Raw genomic sequence first — 19088 nt, forward strand, 5'->3', positions numbered from 1 at the left:
AGCACACAGATAATTCATCCCTTATTCGTTTCTTTCAAAAGTCGACAGATTCTGGCATGGTTTCGGAGGACTGGAAGATTGCAAATGTCACTCCACTATTTAAGAAGGGGGCAAGGAAGCAAAAAGGAAATTATAGACCTGTTAGCTTGACATCAGTGGTTAGGAAGTTGTTGGAGTCGATTGTCAAGGATGAGGTTACGGAGTACTTGGAAGCATATGACAAGATAGGTAGAACTCAGCATGGTTTCCTTAAAGGAAAATCCTGCTTGACAAACCTATTACAATTTTTTGAGGAAATTACAAGTAGGCTAGACAAGGGAGATGCACTGGATGTTATATATTTGGATTTTCAGAAGGCCTTTGACAAGGTGCCACACATGAGGCTACTTAACAAGATAAGAGCCCATGGAATTACAGGAAAGTTACATACGTGGATAGGGCGTTGGCTGACTGGCAGGAAACAGAGAGTGGGAATAAAGGGATCCTATTCTGGTTGGCTGCCGGTTACCAGCGGTGTTCCACAGGGGTCCGTGTTGGAGTCACTTCTTTTTACATTGTACATCAACGATTTGGATTATGGAATAGATGGCTTTGTGGCTAAGTTTGCTAATGATACAAAGATAGGTGGAGAGGCCGTTAGTGCTGAGGAAACAGAGAGTCTGCAGAGAGACTTGGATAGATTGGGAGAATGGGCAAAGAAGTGGCAAATGAAATACAATGTTGGAAAGTGTATGGTTATGCACTTTGGCAGAAGAAATAAATGGGCAGACTATTATTTAAATGAGGAGAGAATTCAAAGTTCTGAGAAGCAATGTGACTTGGGAGTCTTCGTGCAGGATACCCTTAAGGTTAACCTCCAGGTTGAGTCGGTGGTGGAGAAGGCGAATGCAATGTTGGCATTCTTTTCTACAGGAATAGAATATAGGAGCAGGGATGTGATGTTGAGGCTCTATAAGGCGCTGGAGAGACATCACTTGGAGTACTGTGGGCAGTTTTGGTCTCCTTATTTAAGAAAGGATGTGCTGACGTTGGAGAGAGTACAGAGAAGATTCACTAGAATGATTCCAGGAGTGAGAGGGTTAACATATGAGGAACATTTGTCCGCTCTTGGACTGTATTCCTTGGAGTTTAGAAGAATGAGGGGAGACCTCATAGAAACATTTCGAATGTTGAAAGGCACGGACAGAGTGGATATGGCAAAGTTGTTTCCCATGATGGGGGAGTCTAGTACGAGAGGGCATGACTTAAGGATTGAAGGGCGCCCATTCAGAACAGAGATGCGAAGAAATTTTTTTAGCCAGAGGGCGGTGAATCTATGGAATTTGTTGCCATGGGTGGCAGTGGAGGCCAAGTCATTGGATGTATATAAGGCAGAGATTGATAGGTATCTGAGTAGCCAGGGCATCAAAGGTTATGGTGAGAAGGCGGAGGAGTGGGACTAAATGGGAGAATGGATCAGCTCATGATAAGATGGCGGAACAGACTCGATGGGCCGAATGGCCGATTTCTGCTCCTTTGTCTTATGGTCTTATTTTAGAAACTAAATTCAGACCAGGAAGGAAGATCTTTTTTAAAATGAAACAAGTCTGACATTTCTTTATTCTCTTAGCATTTTCAAGCTTCAAGTAAAATAATGTGGACAGCTGACAGGTTAATTACTAAAACTAGTAGATTTTAGTAGCATGGGGCAGATTTTCACAACTTGGTCATGGCACATCATTTTAAGAGTGATGAACAGGTTCAATAAATTCTACCTGAATATATCTAACTGAGGAGCAACAAGATGCTTCGCCTGTTGCACTGATGAAGACTCAATTACTCGAAACAGGAACTTTTGACTCACTTCCCTTAGACGCTGTTCAACTTGCTGAATATTGCCAAAATTTCATTCTTGCCCCCCCGCCAAATATCCAAAACCTGTGACTGCCTACTTTATAATTTCATATTTTTCTCACTCCTAAAACTCGTGTGTGCCCGCGCGTATGTCTGTGCGTATGCACGCACACGCCACCTCTCACCAGCAGGGGTTTCCAACTTTAACGCCATGGATTGTTACCACTAACAGAAGGGTCCATGGACCCCAGGTAGGGAACCCCTGCTCTAAAGACTCATGTGATGATTGGGTTGGGATTAAAATTCACAGCTGAAATCTTGGAGCTTTTGAAAGATAGAGCAAAATAAACTTCTACGTTTGTAGTTAAAAAATATTATAAATTGTGGAAAATATACAAAAAGGATAAAAGAAAGCCATCCGTATCATAAATGGCTGATCCTCTTTCAAACTATTTTTTTGGAACTATGTATTACTAACAAGGCCAGCATCCTGATCTCTCTTTTCACTTGAGAAGGTGGTGATGAACTACCTTCATGAACCACTGCAGTCCTTCTAGTGAAGATATTCTCAGTATTGTTTGGGCGTGGGATTCCAGGATTCAGACATGACAATGTCCAAATCAGGATGGTACATATCTTGGAGAAAAACCTAACAGTGATAGTGCTCCTATCCAGCTGCTGCTTTGTCTTTCTTGGTGATTTATATCATGGGTTTAGGAGCCGTTAAGGGAGTGGTCTAACTGAGTAACTGCAGTGGTTTTGCAATCACGCATTAAGAAAATAATTTGATTAGAGGTCAGTGAATATTTATTTTCTGCCAAAAGCTGACACAATCAGAATCGCAAGATACCTTGGTGAAACCCAATAATCAATTAACTGTTTGAAGAAGCTGTGATAGTTAATAGATTGGAATATCATCTATTAACACTGGATTGGGATGAGGCTTGACACCTTTTGGCAGAGGGGCATGCTTGTTGAACCAAATCCCAGGGAGGAATTAATGTTTTCAGATCAAGTCAAAAGAAAAAAAAACCCTGAACAATGAAGGATATCCAGATACAGAGGAAATGGGCTTCCACATCTAGATTTGTTAACAGTCATTAGTAAACATGTATTTTAAACATCTACCAGGGCCCCCACAGGTTACGGCAGGGTGAACTAAACTTAACAGCTGACATATTAAAGAGCTAATCACAAGCCAAGTTCCCCTGTGACAAATCTCTACGACCCTGCTGTAACAGATGGTCAAACCATCTTGCTGTTTCCCAAATGCTCAAAAGTATGAGTTCTATGCAAGTCGGCCGTTTCTCTACTGAGGAGGATCTGTATTCTGGTTTTATTATGACAGCTTAAATTATTACTTTTAAGTTAAATTGTGAGTTGATTTAGCAGTTAGTTTTATATACAACTGTAAAATCTGTAATAAACTTTAGATGTACAATGTCTTCATTGTAAAGTTAAATCTTTGGAACAGAAGGCATTGAATGCTACTTTTTGCCTAAAAGAACTAATTTTCAAAAGCAAAATGAAATGGCAATACATGTTCCACAATCTTGTCATGAAACCATGGTTAAATAAAACTGACATCCAGCTCTATTATAAAAGGTTTGCCTCACAATCAGAAATACTATTTTTCATGTGCAACTATAATCATAACAGCTCCATAGCATACCTCTACAATGCATTTGGAGAAGATTGTGAATTATCTCAGTGTCCAAGAGAACACACCATTAAGCACCACACCAACAGTCAGATCAACTGATCAACAGATTATCACTAATTCCCGGTTTTAGTATTTTAGTGTTCCAAAAAAATTGCATTTTGCCTGCTTAATGACCGTAGCACTTCAAAGAAATTCAGAACATGTGAAGTGTTTAAAGACATTCAAGACCTGTGACAGGATGTTACGTCACCTTGTTTGTTCTTTCAATTCTGAAATAGCTGCCTGATTTCATTCAAATGCTAAGATCAATTAACCATGTAGATTTCATTGTAAAACGAAACAGTACATGCTCCTGCCAGGCATCTAGTTAATTCAGAGGTCAATTAGAAATCATTAATTGAACTGAGCTGACTCAGATCTTGCAAAAATGAGCAAAATCTGTTGGTTCTGTAAAAGCATACACTTCTTGTACTGATGGATTGTGATATTTTGTGAAACAACAGCAAAGTTTTCGATTTAAAGAGTTAAATTATATTTATTTTTATAAGTTATAAGTGAACTCATCAGAACTTAAAGAAGCATGGCACGACTCATCAGACCAGAGTGCACATCCTTTGCCAAGTGAGAGTTTTGGTGTACTTCTTGTGTTCTGGAGAACCATGGGCATAGGAAGCACTGTCAGAGAGAGCAGCATGAGCACTGGATTGAGGTGGAACAGTTGATATCATTACAGTTTGTCCATCTATCGGGTTGAGTTAATGTTTCAGAAGGTGGTCACCCTACTGCTCAGAAGAATGCAGGGAGATGGCTGGGTCAGACACGACAAAAAAATTAACAAGGCCGATGAACTTTCAAGAGACCCTCGAAAAAGAGACATCTTGCACTCCAGCCAGCTCTGAATACTGATAACTGAAGGGTTCACTTGGGGTGTAACAGGAACCATAACAGTTGTACACAGTGGAACGGGTAAAGTCAGGAGAGCACTAGTTACTGGGGATTACATTACCGTAGGAGCAGAGAGTCGCATGTGTAATTCCAGAATAACATGCTGCCTCCTTGGGGTAAGGTTCAAGGACATTGCTGAGTGGTTGGAGAAAGTGGGGGTTGAGGGTAAGGTGAGAAATGAAGAGCTAGAGGTCATGGCCCCCAGATTGGCATCAATGACCAAGGTAAAGAAAGCGATGAGGACCTGAAGGCAGATTGCAGACACATGGAAAGTGAACCTTCTGTTGTACATAGATAAGGATGGAAATTTCCTTCCAAGACAAATGTGTTACTTAACATTGACTTGGTCATTAAAGAGTCACCATAACTGAAATAAAGGTGGAATTGTATCATTTAAAATTATCCCGTTGCTGTTGTGGCATTAAAAGACATGGTTTTGAATGAACAGTCCAAGTCTCTGAATACTAACTTCAGTAATGTAACTGCAATGTTGCTCTGTACGGGGTACCCTACACAACTGTATTAAAGTAACAAGAACAGCAGAAGTGACAGCCATATCTGTGAGATTTCACCATGTCTGTATGTGGATCCGAGAATGAGTGCATTTTAAACACAAACCAGAACAGTACCTGTGATGATGGAATGGATCAGATTGGGGAGAAGATGACTGAGCAGGGGAGAAACTTTATACTGAACATCAATTGCTTGAAGATTCGTGATAAGGTCAGGGATATTACAGAGATTATTAAAGGTCCTGCAAAATAAAGACCACAATGATCAGAAATTGGGGAATCTAAAATTCTTAACACGTGTGTCCCTTCCTTCCAAACTAACCAAGTATTTGTTTATTTATTTAGCAGTACAGCGAGGATTGGCTTCTGCCCTTCAAGCCGCATGGCCCCAGCAACCCCACAACCCCGACGAACCCTAACCTAATCATAGGACAATTTACAATGACAAATTGATCTACCCGGACTGCAGGAGGAAACGGAGCACCTGGAGAAACCTCACTCTTTCCACTGGGAGGACGTACAGAGACTCCTGACAGATCAGAGTCAGAATTGAACACTGAACTGCAGAACACCCCAAGCTGTAATAGCATTGCACTAACTGCTATGCTACTGTGGTGCATGATAGAAAATTATTTTACATTAGGATCTAGCTAAATGGTGAATTCTCCAGGCTGGAATCTGAGGTTGAGGAAGGAATATGAAACTTCAAAATGTAGAAACATTAACCAGCTTGCTGATAAATGTAACAATCTGAATGACGTTACATTTCTCAGTAAGACATCGATGCCATTTAAACTGTTTCACAAATAGGCTATTTTAGTCACTGCACGCACTTTATTTTAAAAATGTGTTCTGAACACATCTCTCAGGAATTTCTGCAATTTGCACTGTTTTAACAGACAATTTTTGTTCTAATCGTTGGTGTGTTATGTGCCGTGTTGTATCACGTGGGTGATCATGGTGACCATGATTGACCTTTGCAATTTTTTCTACAGAAGTGGTCTTCTTCTGGGCAGTGTCTTTACGAGGTGGGTGACTCCTGCCATTATCAATACTCTTCAGAGACTGTCTGTCTGGCATCGGTGGTCGCATAAACAGGACTTGTGATATGCACCAGCTGCTTATACGACCATCCACCACCTGCTCCCATGGCTGCACATGAGGGGGGTGGGGGAGAGATCTAACCAGGTGCTACACCTTGCCCAAGGGTGACTTGCAGGCTAGCCGAGGGACGGAGCACCTTACTCCTTTGCGTAGAGATGTATACCGACTCCTCCACCCATTTGTAATACTGCTACTTCAAGAAAGCAATATTTAAATAGTACCATAAATCCCTAACCCAAGAATTTAACATTACAGAACAATATTAAACAATTCCTGTCAAAATGAAAGCTATAAAGCACTTACTTTTGACTAATCTTTTCACTCTTTTGATGCTGCAGTAAAATAATCAGACAGCTTAATCCTTCTCGGATCAGAACTGGGATCTTCACAAGTGTTTTACAGATTTGCTGGGCTAGAGTATTTACCAGAGAAGACTCCAAGACAACTTTCACCGCAAGCTGAGAGATTATCATGTACGTAGCAGCTCTGTAATCTGCTAATGCAGATTTCAGTCCCTAAAAAAAATGTAAGATAAGCACCATGAATCCCAGATACCCCAAAATATTGACAAAAAAACCAAAGTTGAGCTTGCATGGAAGCATTCGCATGAAAGGTTATAAGCAAACAAGCAGTGCATACAGATATCACTGCAACAAGGACTGCTATGTCATCTATTTGATCCTGACTGTTGCTGAGTGTATTATTGAGCAACAACTAGGTCATCAGTCCTTTATTATACAACCCATACTTCATTAAATTAATGCTTTACTTGCAACCTTCTGCAATGCAAGGAATTTAGCAGGATTGACTCGTGAGCAACCTAAATTCATAAGTTTTTATAAGATGGACAGCTAATGCTTTCTCTTATGCATTAACTTCATCCAGACAAAATTAATTACCTTCTGGATATATGGAAGCAACTTAGCAACGATGGTGTCGGTGACTTTATCCACAGCACTTAATGCTCCAACAATGGTAGATGCATAGAAAGAAAACAAAACTCTCAAATGTGCTGCAGTGTTGGGATAATCAGCAAATTCCTAAGACAAAAGTGAAATAAATAACTATCAGAATTACTTGAAATGAGAACTTTTTTGACATGCAGAATGTGATTCTTTAAGGTTGTCATAGCCAGGGGAGGTGTTGTGAGACAAGATCCCGCAAACTATTAAATGCTCCCAAGGGCATGCGTCCCAAATAGCCTCTGCAACCAAATCTAGTTCCTGGCCTCCACATGTGGTTTAGCTAGTAAACTTGGTGGAACCATTTCTACTGACAGAAGAAGGGGCAAAGGGGGTTGCTGGTGCCTTAAAACCAGCTGTTTCGGGCAGATGGGTCACATCAGCCATGGTTAGCAGTTCATCTAGAAGGAAAACTCTGATCTCAAACCTCTGTTACCTTGTGGCTATACCCACTAATGGGGAAGGCTTTGGGAGTAAACCCTGAGGAAAAATCCAGAGCTGGAGTTCATAAGCAGTCTCACGTTGAGTTCAATGCTGACTGGCAACACCTCTGACATCACTGGTACCAAACTGTATCAGTCTCTGCCATTCCTTTGGGATGGACAACAGCTTGCTCTTCATATAATACTGCCCTGGCTTGCGTATCATGTAGACAGCTACAACGCGATGTTCATGGTTGACGCTGACTAACGGAGGGTTTCATACACGAAATGTGGTAACATTTCTCCCAATAACTCATGCATATATCATTAATTTTTGGCTGTTCTTCATTTGGGAGGCTAGACTCCATTAGTGGAGGACATTACATGCCAGTCTAGTCTGTGCCTACATAAATATAGATTCAAAAATCAGCAATTGATACAGAGAGCAGTGGCAACCATGGGATCTACTTACTCTTCCCTAGCTATGAGGCACTGAAACCACCCAGAGATTTTGCGGATCTCTGATGTAGTTACAAACCTTGCAGAACCATTAAGAATCCTTTGCTTTACACATGACAGTAGCTTTGGTGTGAAAAGATTTTGAAGAGAAAATATATTCAAAGTAAATTACAAGTGGAACAAAATCATTAAAATCTGGACACCCTTAGAACTTACAAACCTTGACTGCCTTGGTTACCAAACTACAAATAAAATCCATGAAGTCCAGATCTTTGTAACAATGTGTGATTAAAGTGCTCCTTGCCAATGGGACGCCTGGTTTCTGTGGGACAAACGAAAATGCAACATCTTTATTAGAATGTTTGTTTTCAATAGTTGTTGCTGCATCAACTAAATAGAGAATATCCATATCAGATTAGAATATAAAACATTTTAAGGCTAAGGCTTTACAAGACATTGGTCAGACCACCTAAGGAGTATTGTGAGCAGCGTGGAGTCCCTCATCTAAGAAATGATCTGCTGACACTGGAGAAGATGCAGAGAAGATTCATGAGAATAATTCTGGGAATGAAAGGGTTAACATATGAGGAACAGTTGATGGCTTGGGCTTGTACTTGCTGGAGTTTAAGAAAATGAGGAGGATCTCATTGAAATGTATTGAATATTGAAAGGCATAGATAGAGTGGATGAGGAGAGGATGTTTCCTATAGTGATGCGGATAGGATGTTTCCTATAGTGGGCAGAGCCTCAGAATGCAAGGACGCCCCTTTACAACAGCAACAGGAAGGAATTTCTTTAACCAGAGGGTGGTGAATCTATGGAATTCATTCCCACAGACGTTGCCCAAGTCATTGGGTATATTTAAAATATAGGTTGTTAAGTTCTCGATTAGTAAGAGTGTCAAAGGTTACAGGAAAAAGGCAGAATAGGGTTGAGAGCGATAATAAAGTCTTGGTGGAATGGAAGGGCAGCCCTGATGGGCCAAATGGCCTAATTCTGCTCCTATGTTTTAAGGTCTTATGATCCACACACCGAATGCATCGCTTTCCCGATTTAAATGCAAACCAAAAGCTTATCTAGTAGCAATTCCTTCTATACAAAAATAACTAAGGCTCAGAATCAGAATTGTTATCGCTGTCTTAAATGCATGAAATTCGTTGCTTTGCGGCAGCAGTAAAGTACAAGGGAAAAACATTACTATAAATTACAAATAGATGAACAACAAAACAAGAAGAGGTAGTGTTCATGGAAAATTCAGAAATCTAATGGCCGAGGGGAAGATGCTGTTTCGGAATTGCTGAATGTAGGTCTTCAAAATCAAAAAAAAACAAAGATGCTGATAATTTGAAATAGAAATATGCTGGAAATGTTCACAAACTGAAAAGTTAACTACTTCTTTTCTGTAGACAATGCCTGACCTGCTGAATGTTTCCCATAATTTTTATTTATATTTCAAGTATCTAAGTTGTATATCCCATAGAATAATCTCGCTACCTCCCTTTAATTTAAAGTTAAATCATCTGGGTCAAATGCCAGTCACTCATCTTCAAGCGAATGTAATTAGCAGGGACCCACATTTGAGGGATTAGAAAACATAGAACATAGAAAATCTACAACACAATATGGGCCCTTTGGCTCGCAATGCTGTACTGAACATGTACTTACCTTAGAAATTACCTAGGGTTACCCATAGCCCTCTATTTTTCTAAGCTCCATGTACCTATCCAGCAGTCTCTTAAAACACCCTATTGTATCCACCCATTCTACGCACTCACCACTCTGTATAAAAAACTTACCCCTGACATCTCCTCTGTACCTACTTCCAAGCACCTTAAAACTGTGCCCCTCCTGCTAGCCATTTCAGCCCTGGGAAAAAAACTCTGACTAGCCACACAATCAATGCCCTCATCATTTTATACACCTCTATCAGGTCACCTCTCATCCTCCGTCGCTCCAAGGAGAAAAGGCGGAGTTCACTCAACCTATTCTCACAAGGCATGCTCCCCAATCCAGGCAACAATCTTGTAAATCTCCTCTGTACCCTTTCAATAGTTTCCACATCCTCCTGTAGTAAGGTGACCAGAACTGAGCATAATACTCCAAGTGGGGCCTGACCAGGGTCCTACACAGCTGTAACATTACTTTTCGGCTCTTAAACTCAATCTCACGGCTCATGAAGGCCAATGCACCGTATGCCTTCTTAACCACAGAGTCAACCTGCACAGCAGCTTTGAGTGTCCTATGGACTCGGACCCCAAGATCCCTCTTATCCTTCACGCTGTCAAGAGTCTTACTATTAATACTATATTCTGCCATCATATTTGACATACTAAAATGAACCACTTCACACTTATCTGGATTGAACTCCATCTGCTACTTCTCAGCCCAGTTTTGCATCCTATCAATGTCCCACTGTAACCTGACAGCCCTCCACACTATCCACAACACCCCCAACCTTTGTGTCAGTGATTCTTCAGTGATAATTTCAATGTGAATCACTTACTGAATCACCAAACAACATAGTAAATCAATGAGTCATTAAAAACTGGCCCTGTTAAAGCATACAAGATGCATTAATAAAATACCTTTTTAGAAATCAAAAGATAAATTAAAAACTGATAAGCCAACTTAAAAACTGCATTGAATAAATAATCAACAGAAATGCAATGTTAAATCTTGGCTCCGATTTTTATAATAACCTCATTGAGTTCAACTTTTTTTTGGATTTTTTTAAAATTTCCAAAGCAAAACTTAAAATGAAATTCCTACAAAAAATTATGTGATTTATATGATACAGTAAACCAAAATATATGCGTATCACAATTATAACTGTATAGCTTGAACATTATTTACCTGTATGCGCTGTAGCCAGTGCCAACGATAAGTTGCATCTTTGAGTTTAAGGAGCTGAATGGCTCTCACAAACACTTTTGTTTCGTGATAGGGAAGAATGCATCCAATCAAACTGTCATGATTATACAGATGGATATGGAACCTAAAAAGATATACGTATACAAGGTAAAAACACAGTATTCTAGTTCACTTTCTGTAAAAGTTCTCAGGTCTTCAGAACAATGAATTTTGTCATTCAAAAGAATATCATTCAGTAAAATGTTTTAGCTTGCTTTGATAAAAAATCTACTGATTCATTGTTAATATTTGCTATTCTAAGGATCTGTGAGTCCCAGTGTACAAATTGAAAGCTAACATGGAGGTGTAGTAAGCAGTTAGGAAGTCAAATGGCATGTGGCCTTGATTACAAGAGGATTTCAATACAGGAGAACAGATATTTTACTGAAATGTTTGGCTGAGACTGCATCTAGTGTACTGCGTAGTTTTGGACTCCGTAGCTAACAAGTGGATGTCCTTGAGAGATTGCAGTGAAAATTCACTGGAAAGGTTCCAGACGTGGCAGGCTTTCTGCAGAAGGAAAGACTGGGTAGACCACGTTTGCATTATCAAGAGTATACGAGGGATTTCATTAATACCTAAAATTTCCTCCAGAAATTCACAGGCTGATGCTGGAAGCAGCCCCCCCCCGATTGATGAGACCAGGAATTGCAATTTAAGAATAAAGGGTAGACAATTTAGAATTAAGATGGGAAGAAATTTCTTCACTCGGAGGACCATGAATCTTCTGAATTCTCTATCCTAAAGGACTGTGGTCAGAGCTCATACAAAATATAGATCAATACATTTTAGACAAGATTCAAGATTGTTTAATACCATTTCCAGTATACAAGTGTAAAGGAGAACAAAATAATTGTTACTCCAGATCCAATGCAGCACAAAATACACAATAAGATAAAGAACACAATAATAAAAAAAAATAAATACTTAAGGTAGCTTAGATACATAGATCATTTGTATGTCCATTAAGTGGCAAGAGGCACAGGAGTGTCTGTGCATTAGGTGACTCTGATGGCAAATGATAAAGCCAGGGTAGTGGGAGTTGTGGTGGGGTGGGTTAGAGGGTGGAGGTGTTGATCATCCTTACTGTTAGAGGAAAGTAACTGTCTGTGAGTCTGGTGGTCCTGGAGTAGACCTTGATGCCAGTGGGACAAACAGTCCATGAGCAGGGTGTGTGGAATCCATCATTATGTCACTGACCCTTTTCCAGCACCTTTCTGTACATGTGTTCTTGATGGTGGGTAGGCTGTTGCCAGTGATGTACTGGGCAGTTTTGACTACTTGGTGTAGAGGTTTTCTGTCCACTACAGTACAGTTCCGTACCATACAATGATGTGGCATGTTAGGATGCTCTCCAGCACGCATCTGTAGCAATATTCCTTCCATTTTTTTTTTTTTACAGCTGTGTGGATCAATCATTGCTCTGAGCAAGCAATTTTAACATGGCTTGAAAACTGTGAGGAAATTTAGACCTTTTTTTGTAATATAATATTTAAAACGAAAATTCAAAAATCACATACTTTTGATTTTATTTATTAATTGAAGGGTACAATGAAATATAGTACAATAAAGAAAACCTTGCACATTTCGTAAACTTTTTCTAGTTGCATGTAGTAACAGCTGTGTGGCAACAAAGGATATGTGCGTGGGAGTTTTTCAATTACTGCGTGGCTGCGTACCCACAGAGCTTCAAGGGAACACTGGACGTGAGTACAGGTGTGCACAGTACAGCTCCCTTCAGCCTCCTCAGAAAGTAGAGGTGTTGGTAAGCTTTTCTGATTGTGTATGACATATTCTGTGACCATGAGAGGCTGTGGGAGCTGCACACTCCCAGCAATACACATCTAGACATCATGTTGACGCATTGGGACAGCTAAGGGGAGCTGCTGCCTCACAACTATAGCAACCTAGGTTCAGTCCTGTTCTTGGGTGCTGATGGGGATGGTCAGGGGTCACTCCATTTAATAACACAAACATAAAAAATTTCCAGTCAACTTGCCCAATAGTTGAGTTACCTGTGAATAAGCCATTCCAGGCATTTCTGGGCAGGCTTTAGCATGAAGAACGGAGATAAGCGTGTTAGGAAACGCAAAATACCCTCATCAAGCTGGGCATTCACTTCTTTAGTCTGGACACTACGCTCTAGACCTTTGGAAGCTTCACTGAAGAGTGTTGACTGAAATTCTTCAAAAGATGGATCAATTCCAATAAGTTCCTCTAGACCAGTACAACCTATACATGAGAAAAGATAGATCGAACAGTTAATTAAACAAGTACAGGGTGGTACTATGACGTCAAGGCTTCCTACTTCACTTCAATTGAAAGGAGTAATATGTGTCACACTCTTATGCCGTCTGTCCCTTCTACAACTACTTGGGAAACAAGAAATGAAATTGTGGTTGTGATATCCACATCATCATTGGTGATGGGCAAAGTGTCTGGAGGGTGCCTAATGTTGTACTTCTATTTAAGAAGGGTGTGTGGCAAAAAAAGCCAAGGAACTCTAGAGCAATAAGCCTCACATCTGTGGTAGGTAAATTACTGGAGAGGATTCTGAAATATGATATACATGCATTTGGAAAGACAGGGTTGATGAGGGATAGTCAGCACAGTTTTGTGTTTTAGAGATCACATCTCAGAAATTGATTAAGTTTTATGAGAAAGGTCAATAGGAGCAGGGCAGTGGACATGGTTTATACGGACCTCAGTGACTCCTTTGATAAATTTCTGCATGATACGCTTCTGTGTCAAGTTAGATCACATAGAATCCAGGGAGAGCTAGCTGACTGGATAGGTTGTTACACAGTGGTTAGCACAATGCTTTACAGTGCCAGTAACCCTGGTTCAATTCGCACTGCTGCCACTATGGAGTTTGTACGCCTGCTCACAATTATGTGCGTTTCCTCTGGGTGCCCTGGTTTCCTCCCACAGTCCAAAGATGGACCGGTTGGTAGGTTAGTCATCATTGGAAATTGTACACTGATTAGACTCGCATTAAATCTGGGGGTTGCTGGGTGCTGTGCCTTGAAGGACCAAAAGGGCCTATTCCACACTCTACGCCAATAAATAAACAAATAAAAAGAATTGGCTTGATGGTAGGAAGCAGAGGGTGATGGAGGAAAGTTGCCGGTGTTTCCCAGGGGTCAGTGCTGGGCCCTTTGTTGTTTGTCATCTACATCTATGATTTGGATGAGAATGTACAAGGCATGGTTCGTAGGTTTTACACTAAAATAAGTTGTTGACAGTGAATATGGTTACAAGATTTACAGAGTGATCTTCTTCAGCTGGTTAAGTAGACCGAAGATGGAAAATGGAGCTTAAGTAGTATAAGTGTCAGGTGTTGCACTTTGGGAAGACAGATGAGGAGAGGATTTGCACAGCGAATGGTATGGCTCAGACAAGAGCTGTAGAACAGAGGGATCGAGGAATACAAGTTAAAATGAAGTTGCAGGTAGAGAGTGATGAAGGTGGCTTCTGACACACTGGCCTTCAACAGTCAGCACTTTGAGTACAGAGTTGGGATGTTATATTACAATTCTACAAGATGTTTGGAGTATTTGGCTCAGTTTTGGTCACCCTGTTAAGGGAAAGATGCCATCAAACTAGAAACAATGCAGTGATTTACAAAGATGTTGCTAAGGCTCAAGGGACTGAGTTACAGACAGAGGTTGAACAGATTGGAGCATAGGAAAGTAAGGGGTGATTTTATAGGTGTGCATAAAATTATGAGGGGCAGGGAGAGGGTCACTGTGCAGTCTATTTTCCCCAAAGACTGGGGAATCAAGAGCGAGTGGGCACAGGTTTAAGGTGAGGGGGAAGAGATCCAACGGGAGTCTAGTGGGCAACTGTTTCCCCTAGACAGTTTTCAGTATATGGAATGAGCTGGCAGAGAAAGTGGTTGAGGCAAGTACACAAAGAAGTGCATGGAAGGGAAAGGTCTGGAGGGATATGGGCCAAATTTGGGAAATGGGATGAGCTGAGATGGGAATCATGGTTGGCATGGGCCAATTTGGATAAAAGGCCTGTTTCCATGCTCTACGATTTGATGTTATAACCGAAGGAAGCAGAAGTCATTAAACTCAATAGCATTACGAAAATGAATATATCAAGAGATAAGCACAGGATGCTTTAACTTCTGAAACATTAGCTTGCTTTCACACCACAGGTTTCATTTCTCAAGGTGGCTAATAAATAATTTAAAAAAACACAGGATCAGGAAGAGAAGAGGCAATAAAATTAATAAGCAGTTTAGTATTTAAAAAGGGCCCTAATACTGGAACCCCTTTTAGAAAAACTTTAGACAAATAGTAAAGAATTGCAGATAAGATTTGAGCTTTAATACATCATAAATAATTTATCTTAAACTGTTCTGAATGTCCAGCAAATATCTCCATCAGCATTAACAAAGTTAAGCATCCCCTTGTGCACTATATAATACTTGCACATGTGCATACAAAGGTAAAACCTTCATAAATAATCAAACAGGAAACTCTTTAATTATTAATCGTTTCAAGAAATATGGTATGTGGAATATACCATGCAACAAAGCATTAAAAACATCCTGTTTTTCTTTCACTACACTGAGAAAGCAAAATGCAGACATTAGGCACAAAAGATCTTAAAATGGCAGCCTTATTCGCTAACAAGATATGGTACAGCTGACAATAGTTAGGCTGAGCAAAAACAAGATAGGCTTTGGCAGAAGAATCTTATCTTTTGCCTAAATTACTGTCGTGCATTCCGAAACATAAAATTATCAACATTGCTTGGAAAGAAAAGTTTTTACTATTGAGAGAGAGCAAAAGTTTTCATAGCCTCAAGATACTAACTCAGCTGGAATGCTGGATTACTGGGGGGAGGAGTGAGGGTAAGAAACTTCTAGAAATATTGAAACAAATGAATTACAAACTCAATGGTACTAGTCTAATGTCAAGAGTGTTTAGATTAAATATATCAGCGCAAATGAGTAGAATGAAGGGATCAGAAAAATCACTTGTTGGTGCACAGGCAAGATCAGATTCAGTTAAGGTAGGGGTTCTCTACTTTTGTTTTGTGCCATGGAGCCTTACCATTAACTGAGGGGTTCGTAAACCCCAGGCTGGGAACACCTGATTTAATGAGTTTTATTTATAGTTTAGATGGTTGACAAAGAAGGGCAATATTAAGCTGTTAAAAAGAAAATATGGAAAAATATACCTGCACAATAGGGACAAAGGAGGTAGAAATGAATTACACCCATGCAGACTGTTATATAATTACATAAAAAAGTATAGGCGTAACCCAATCTACATTCACAAGAGACTATAAATTTTTTTTAAAATGCTGTGAATGCAGGAAATCTGAAATAAGAACAGAAAATCAGAACTATAAATGATGCCTGGTTTTAACTGGCAAAGAGGTAGGACAAGACGGCTAGTTTGACCCCCACCCCCCACCCATGTTTGTCACATCACTGAACAAATTCATAGCTGATCTTTTACCTCAGCATCATTTTCTAATGCTAACTTCATATCATAGCTCAATTTCCTCAATATGTAAAAATCTATAACCATTTCTGTTTACAATATATTCAGTTAATAAACATCCACAGTTCTCTCTGGAATTCCAATGGTTTCACAAACTTCTTACCTCTGACCTTAAAGGCTGACCTCTTATTTTAAGACAATGAGCGCTGGTTCTATCAACCCACCCAGCATCTCCACATCTGCCTGTCAGGTCCTTTAAGAATTTTGTTGCTTCAATGAGATCAACAGTCGAGGAGTCACAGAACACAGCAGCACAGAAACCAACCTTTCGGCCCATCTAGTCCACGCCGAAATATTAGCCTGCCTAGTCCAATTGACCAGCACCCAGTCTGCAACCCTCCACATCCCTCCCATCCATGTACCTATTCAAATTTCTCTCAAACGCTGGAATCCAACCTGGACCCACCACTTGCACTGGTAGCTTGTCCACACTCCTACCACCCCCTGAGTGAAGAAGTTCCCCTTTATATTCCCTTAAACGTTTCATGTTTACCCTAAATCTTTGACCTCTAGTTCTAGTTTCAACCTCAGTGGAAAAAGCCTGCTTCATGTACCCTATTTATACCCCTCATAGTTCTGTATACCTCTATCAAATTTCCCCTCACTCTTCTACACTCCAGGGAATGAAGTCTTAACCTTTTCTTTAACATTTGTCTAATTAACCTTTGCCTATAACTCAAGTCTTCAAGTCCTGGCAACATCTTTATCAGTTTTCTCTGCACTCTCAAGCCTATTGATATCTTTCAGAACTGCACACAATGCTCCAAATTAGGCCTCACCAACTTCAACAAAACATCTCAACTCCTGTACTTAATACCTTGATTTATGAATCTAAACATAGAAGTATAAGGTCATCGCTCCTCATAAGACAGGTCACAATTCTAGGAATCAATCTTTGCCACACTTTATTTATCTGAGGTTTATCCTTCCATGGGTAGGGAGAGTGGTTTTACCAGGGCCCCACATTATTGGAGCAAGACCTCTCTTTTACTCAAATCCTATTTCAATAAAGAACAACACACCATTTGCCTTCCCAACAGCTTTCTGTGGTGAATGTTAATTTCCAGTGATTGCTGCACAAAGGCATCTAGATCCCTCTATCAGTTCATTTCAATTGTGCACAATTTAAACAAACACTTTCACTCTTTTTAAACCACGTGGATGATCTTTTATTCTTCAGGTTACACTCCCTCTGCCATATCCTTCAAAAGTCTATGTTCCTGAGTCCTCTCTGTGTCTTTCTCACAACACACACTGCATGCTGGATTTCGGGGCAATTTAAAATTGATAATAAATGTATGAAGAGAGAAGAATGGACCTTTGCTTTAACAGTACTCTCGATGCTGCCCACTCAGAAGCAATCATGCAGCAGTTTAACTCAGAGAGTCTGACAAGTCTACTAAAAAACAGGTAATTAGGAAAACAGCAAAAACTTTTCCATGGTTATTGAAATGCCACAATAAAGGAAAACCTGTATACATAGGTTACTTCTGAGTCAGTACAATGCACTGATAAAGTGGATGTGGAAAGCATGTTTCCTATAGTGTGGGAGTCTAGGACCAGAGGGCACAGCTTCCGAATACAATGACACAACTTTAAAACAGAGATGAGGAGGAATTTCTTAATTCAGAGGGTGGTAAATCTTTAGAATTCATTGCCACAGATGGCTGTGAAGGCCAAGTCATTGGATATTTACAGCGGAGGTTGATAGGTTCTTGATTAGTAAGGGCATCAAGGGTTACGGGTAAAGGCTGGAGAACAGGGTTGAGAGGAATAAAAAATCAGCCATGACGGAATGGCGAGACTGACTCAATGAGCCGAATGGCCAGATTCTGCTTCAACATCTTATGATCTAATACAGCGGTTGGATAACGCTTAATGCGGTCTGTAACTTCGCTTTCTGCTTTACGAAGATCAACCTACAGTCATTGGAGAGAGGCTGCAGAGAATAAAAAGCAACAGAATGGATCCTAGAAGTAAAAACTGTGGAGAGAAAATTTAATCCTGTGCAGCTGAACATGGCTGAAACAGGGAACGGAATTTGGTGTAAATCATTTTCCATACATGGCCTCTTCAGTGCAGCAAGTTTAACGATTTAAGGGAAAACCACATTAAAATACCCAACTGGCCAGATAAAGCAAATTTGGGACATTATTTTAAAATAACCATGAACAACTAGAAGCAGTGCTTCTAATTGTAATGCAAACTTGTGTAAAAAAAAATGAGAAGCGAATTCAAGCGGGGGTGAGCTACTCTTTGGAGTAATCAGTGTTGGAAAGGTTTGGATACTGGACTGAGGGAGCCGGAAGAATAAAGGTTAGCTTTATTTGTCACATGCACATTGAAACATGCAATGAAATGCATCTGGCAACGTGCTGGGGGACAGCCTACAAGTACAGTCACGCTTCCAGTGCCAACATGGCACCCCCACAACTTTCTAACCCTAACCGTATGTCTTCGGAATGAGGGAGAAAACCAGAATACCTGGAAGAAACACTCGCCCCACCCTCTGGGTTAAGAACTCCCTCCCCAGTTTCCCCGTAAATATTTCACCTTTCACGCTGAACTTATGACCTCTAGTTCTAGTCTCACCTTTACCGACCTTACAGATAGCAGCAGGAGTTGAACCCTGATTGCTGGTGCTATAAAGTGTTAACTAAACGCTCATTACTACGCCACCCGGATATTAGGATGAACTTCAGTAAGATGACAGCTTTTTCTTGTATTCTCTGTTTCTGCAAAAAAAATTATAA

The 19088-nt window shown here is 40.3% G+C and overlaps 1 protein-coding gene across 1 annotated transcript in view; it reads right to left on the reverse strand.

Annotated features, from left to right (window-relative positions):
• The window catches only part of heatr1 (HEAT repeat containing 1), a 106469-nt gene that overhangs the window by 78130 nt on the left and 9251 nt on the right, over positions 1-19088 (reverse strand). The window contains exons 3-8 of the mRNA XM_072264907.1: positions 12826-13042; positions 10754-10895; positions 8121-8222; positions 6957-7097; positions 6361-6572; positions 5071-5195 (exon numbers count right to left, since the gene is read on the reverse strand). Of these exons, the coding sequence (XP_072121008.1) occupies positions 5071-5195; positions 6361-6572; positions 6957-7097; positions 8121-8222; positions 10754-10895; positions 12826-13042 (939 nt within the window). The remainder of the gene's footprint in view (positions 1-5070; positions 5196-6360; positions 6573-6956; positions 7098-8120; positions 8223-10753; positions 10896-12825; positions 13043-19088) is intronic.

The sequence above is a fragment of the Mobula birostris genome, chromosome 8 (genome assembly GCF_030028105.1).
Source record: "Mobula birostris isolate sMobBir1 chromosome 8, sMobBir1.hap1, whole genome shotgun sequence".
NCBI classification, from domain to species: domain Eukaryota; kingdom Metazoa; phylum Chordata; class Chondrichthyes; order Myliobatiformes; family Myliobatidae; genus Mobula; species Mobula birostris.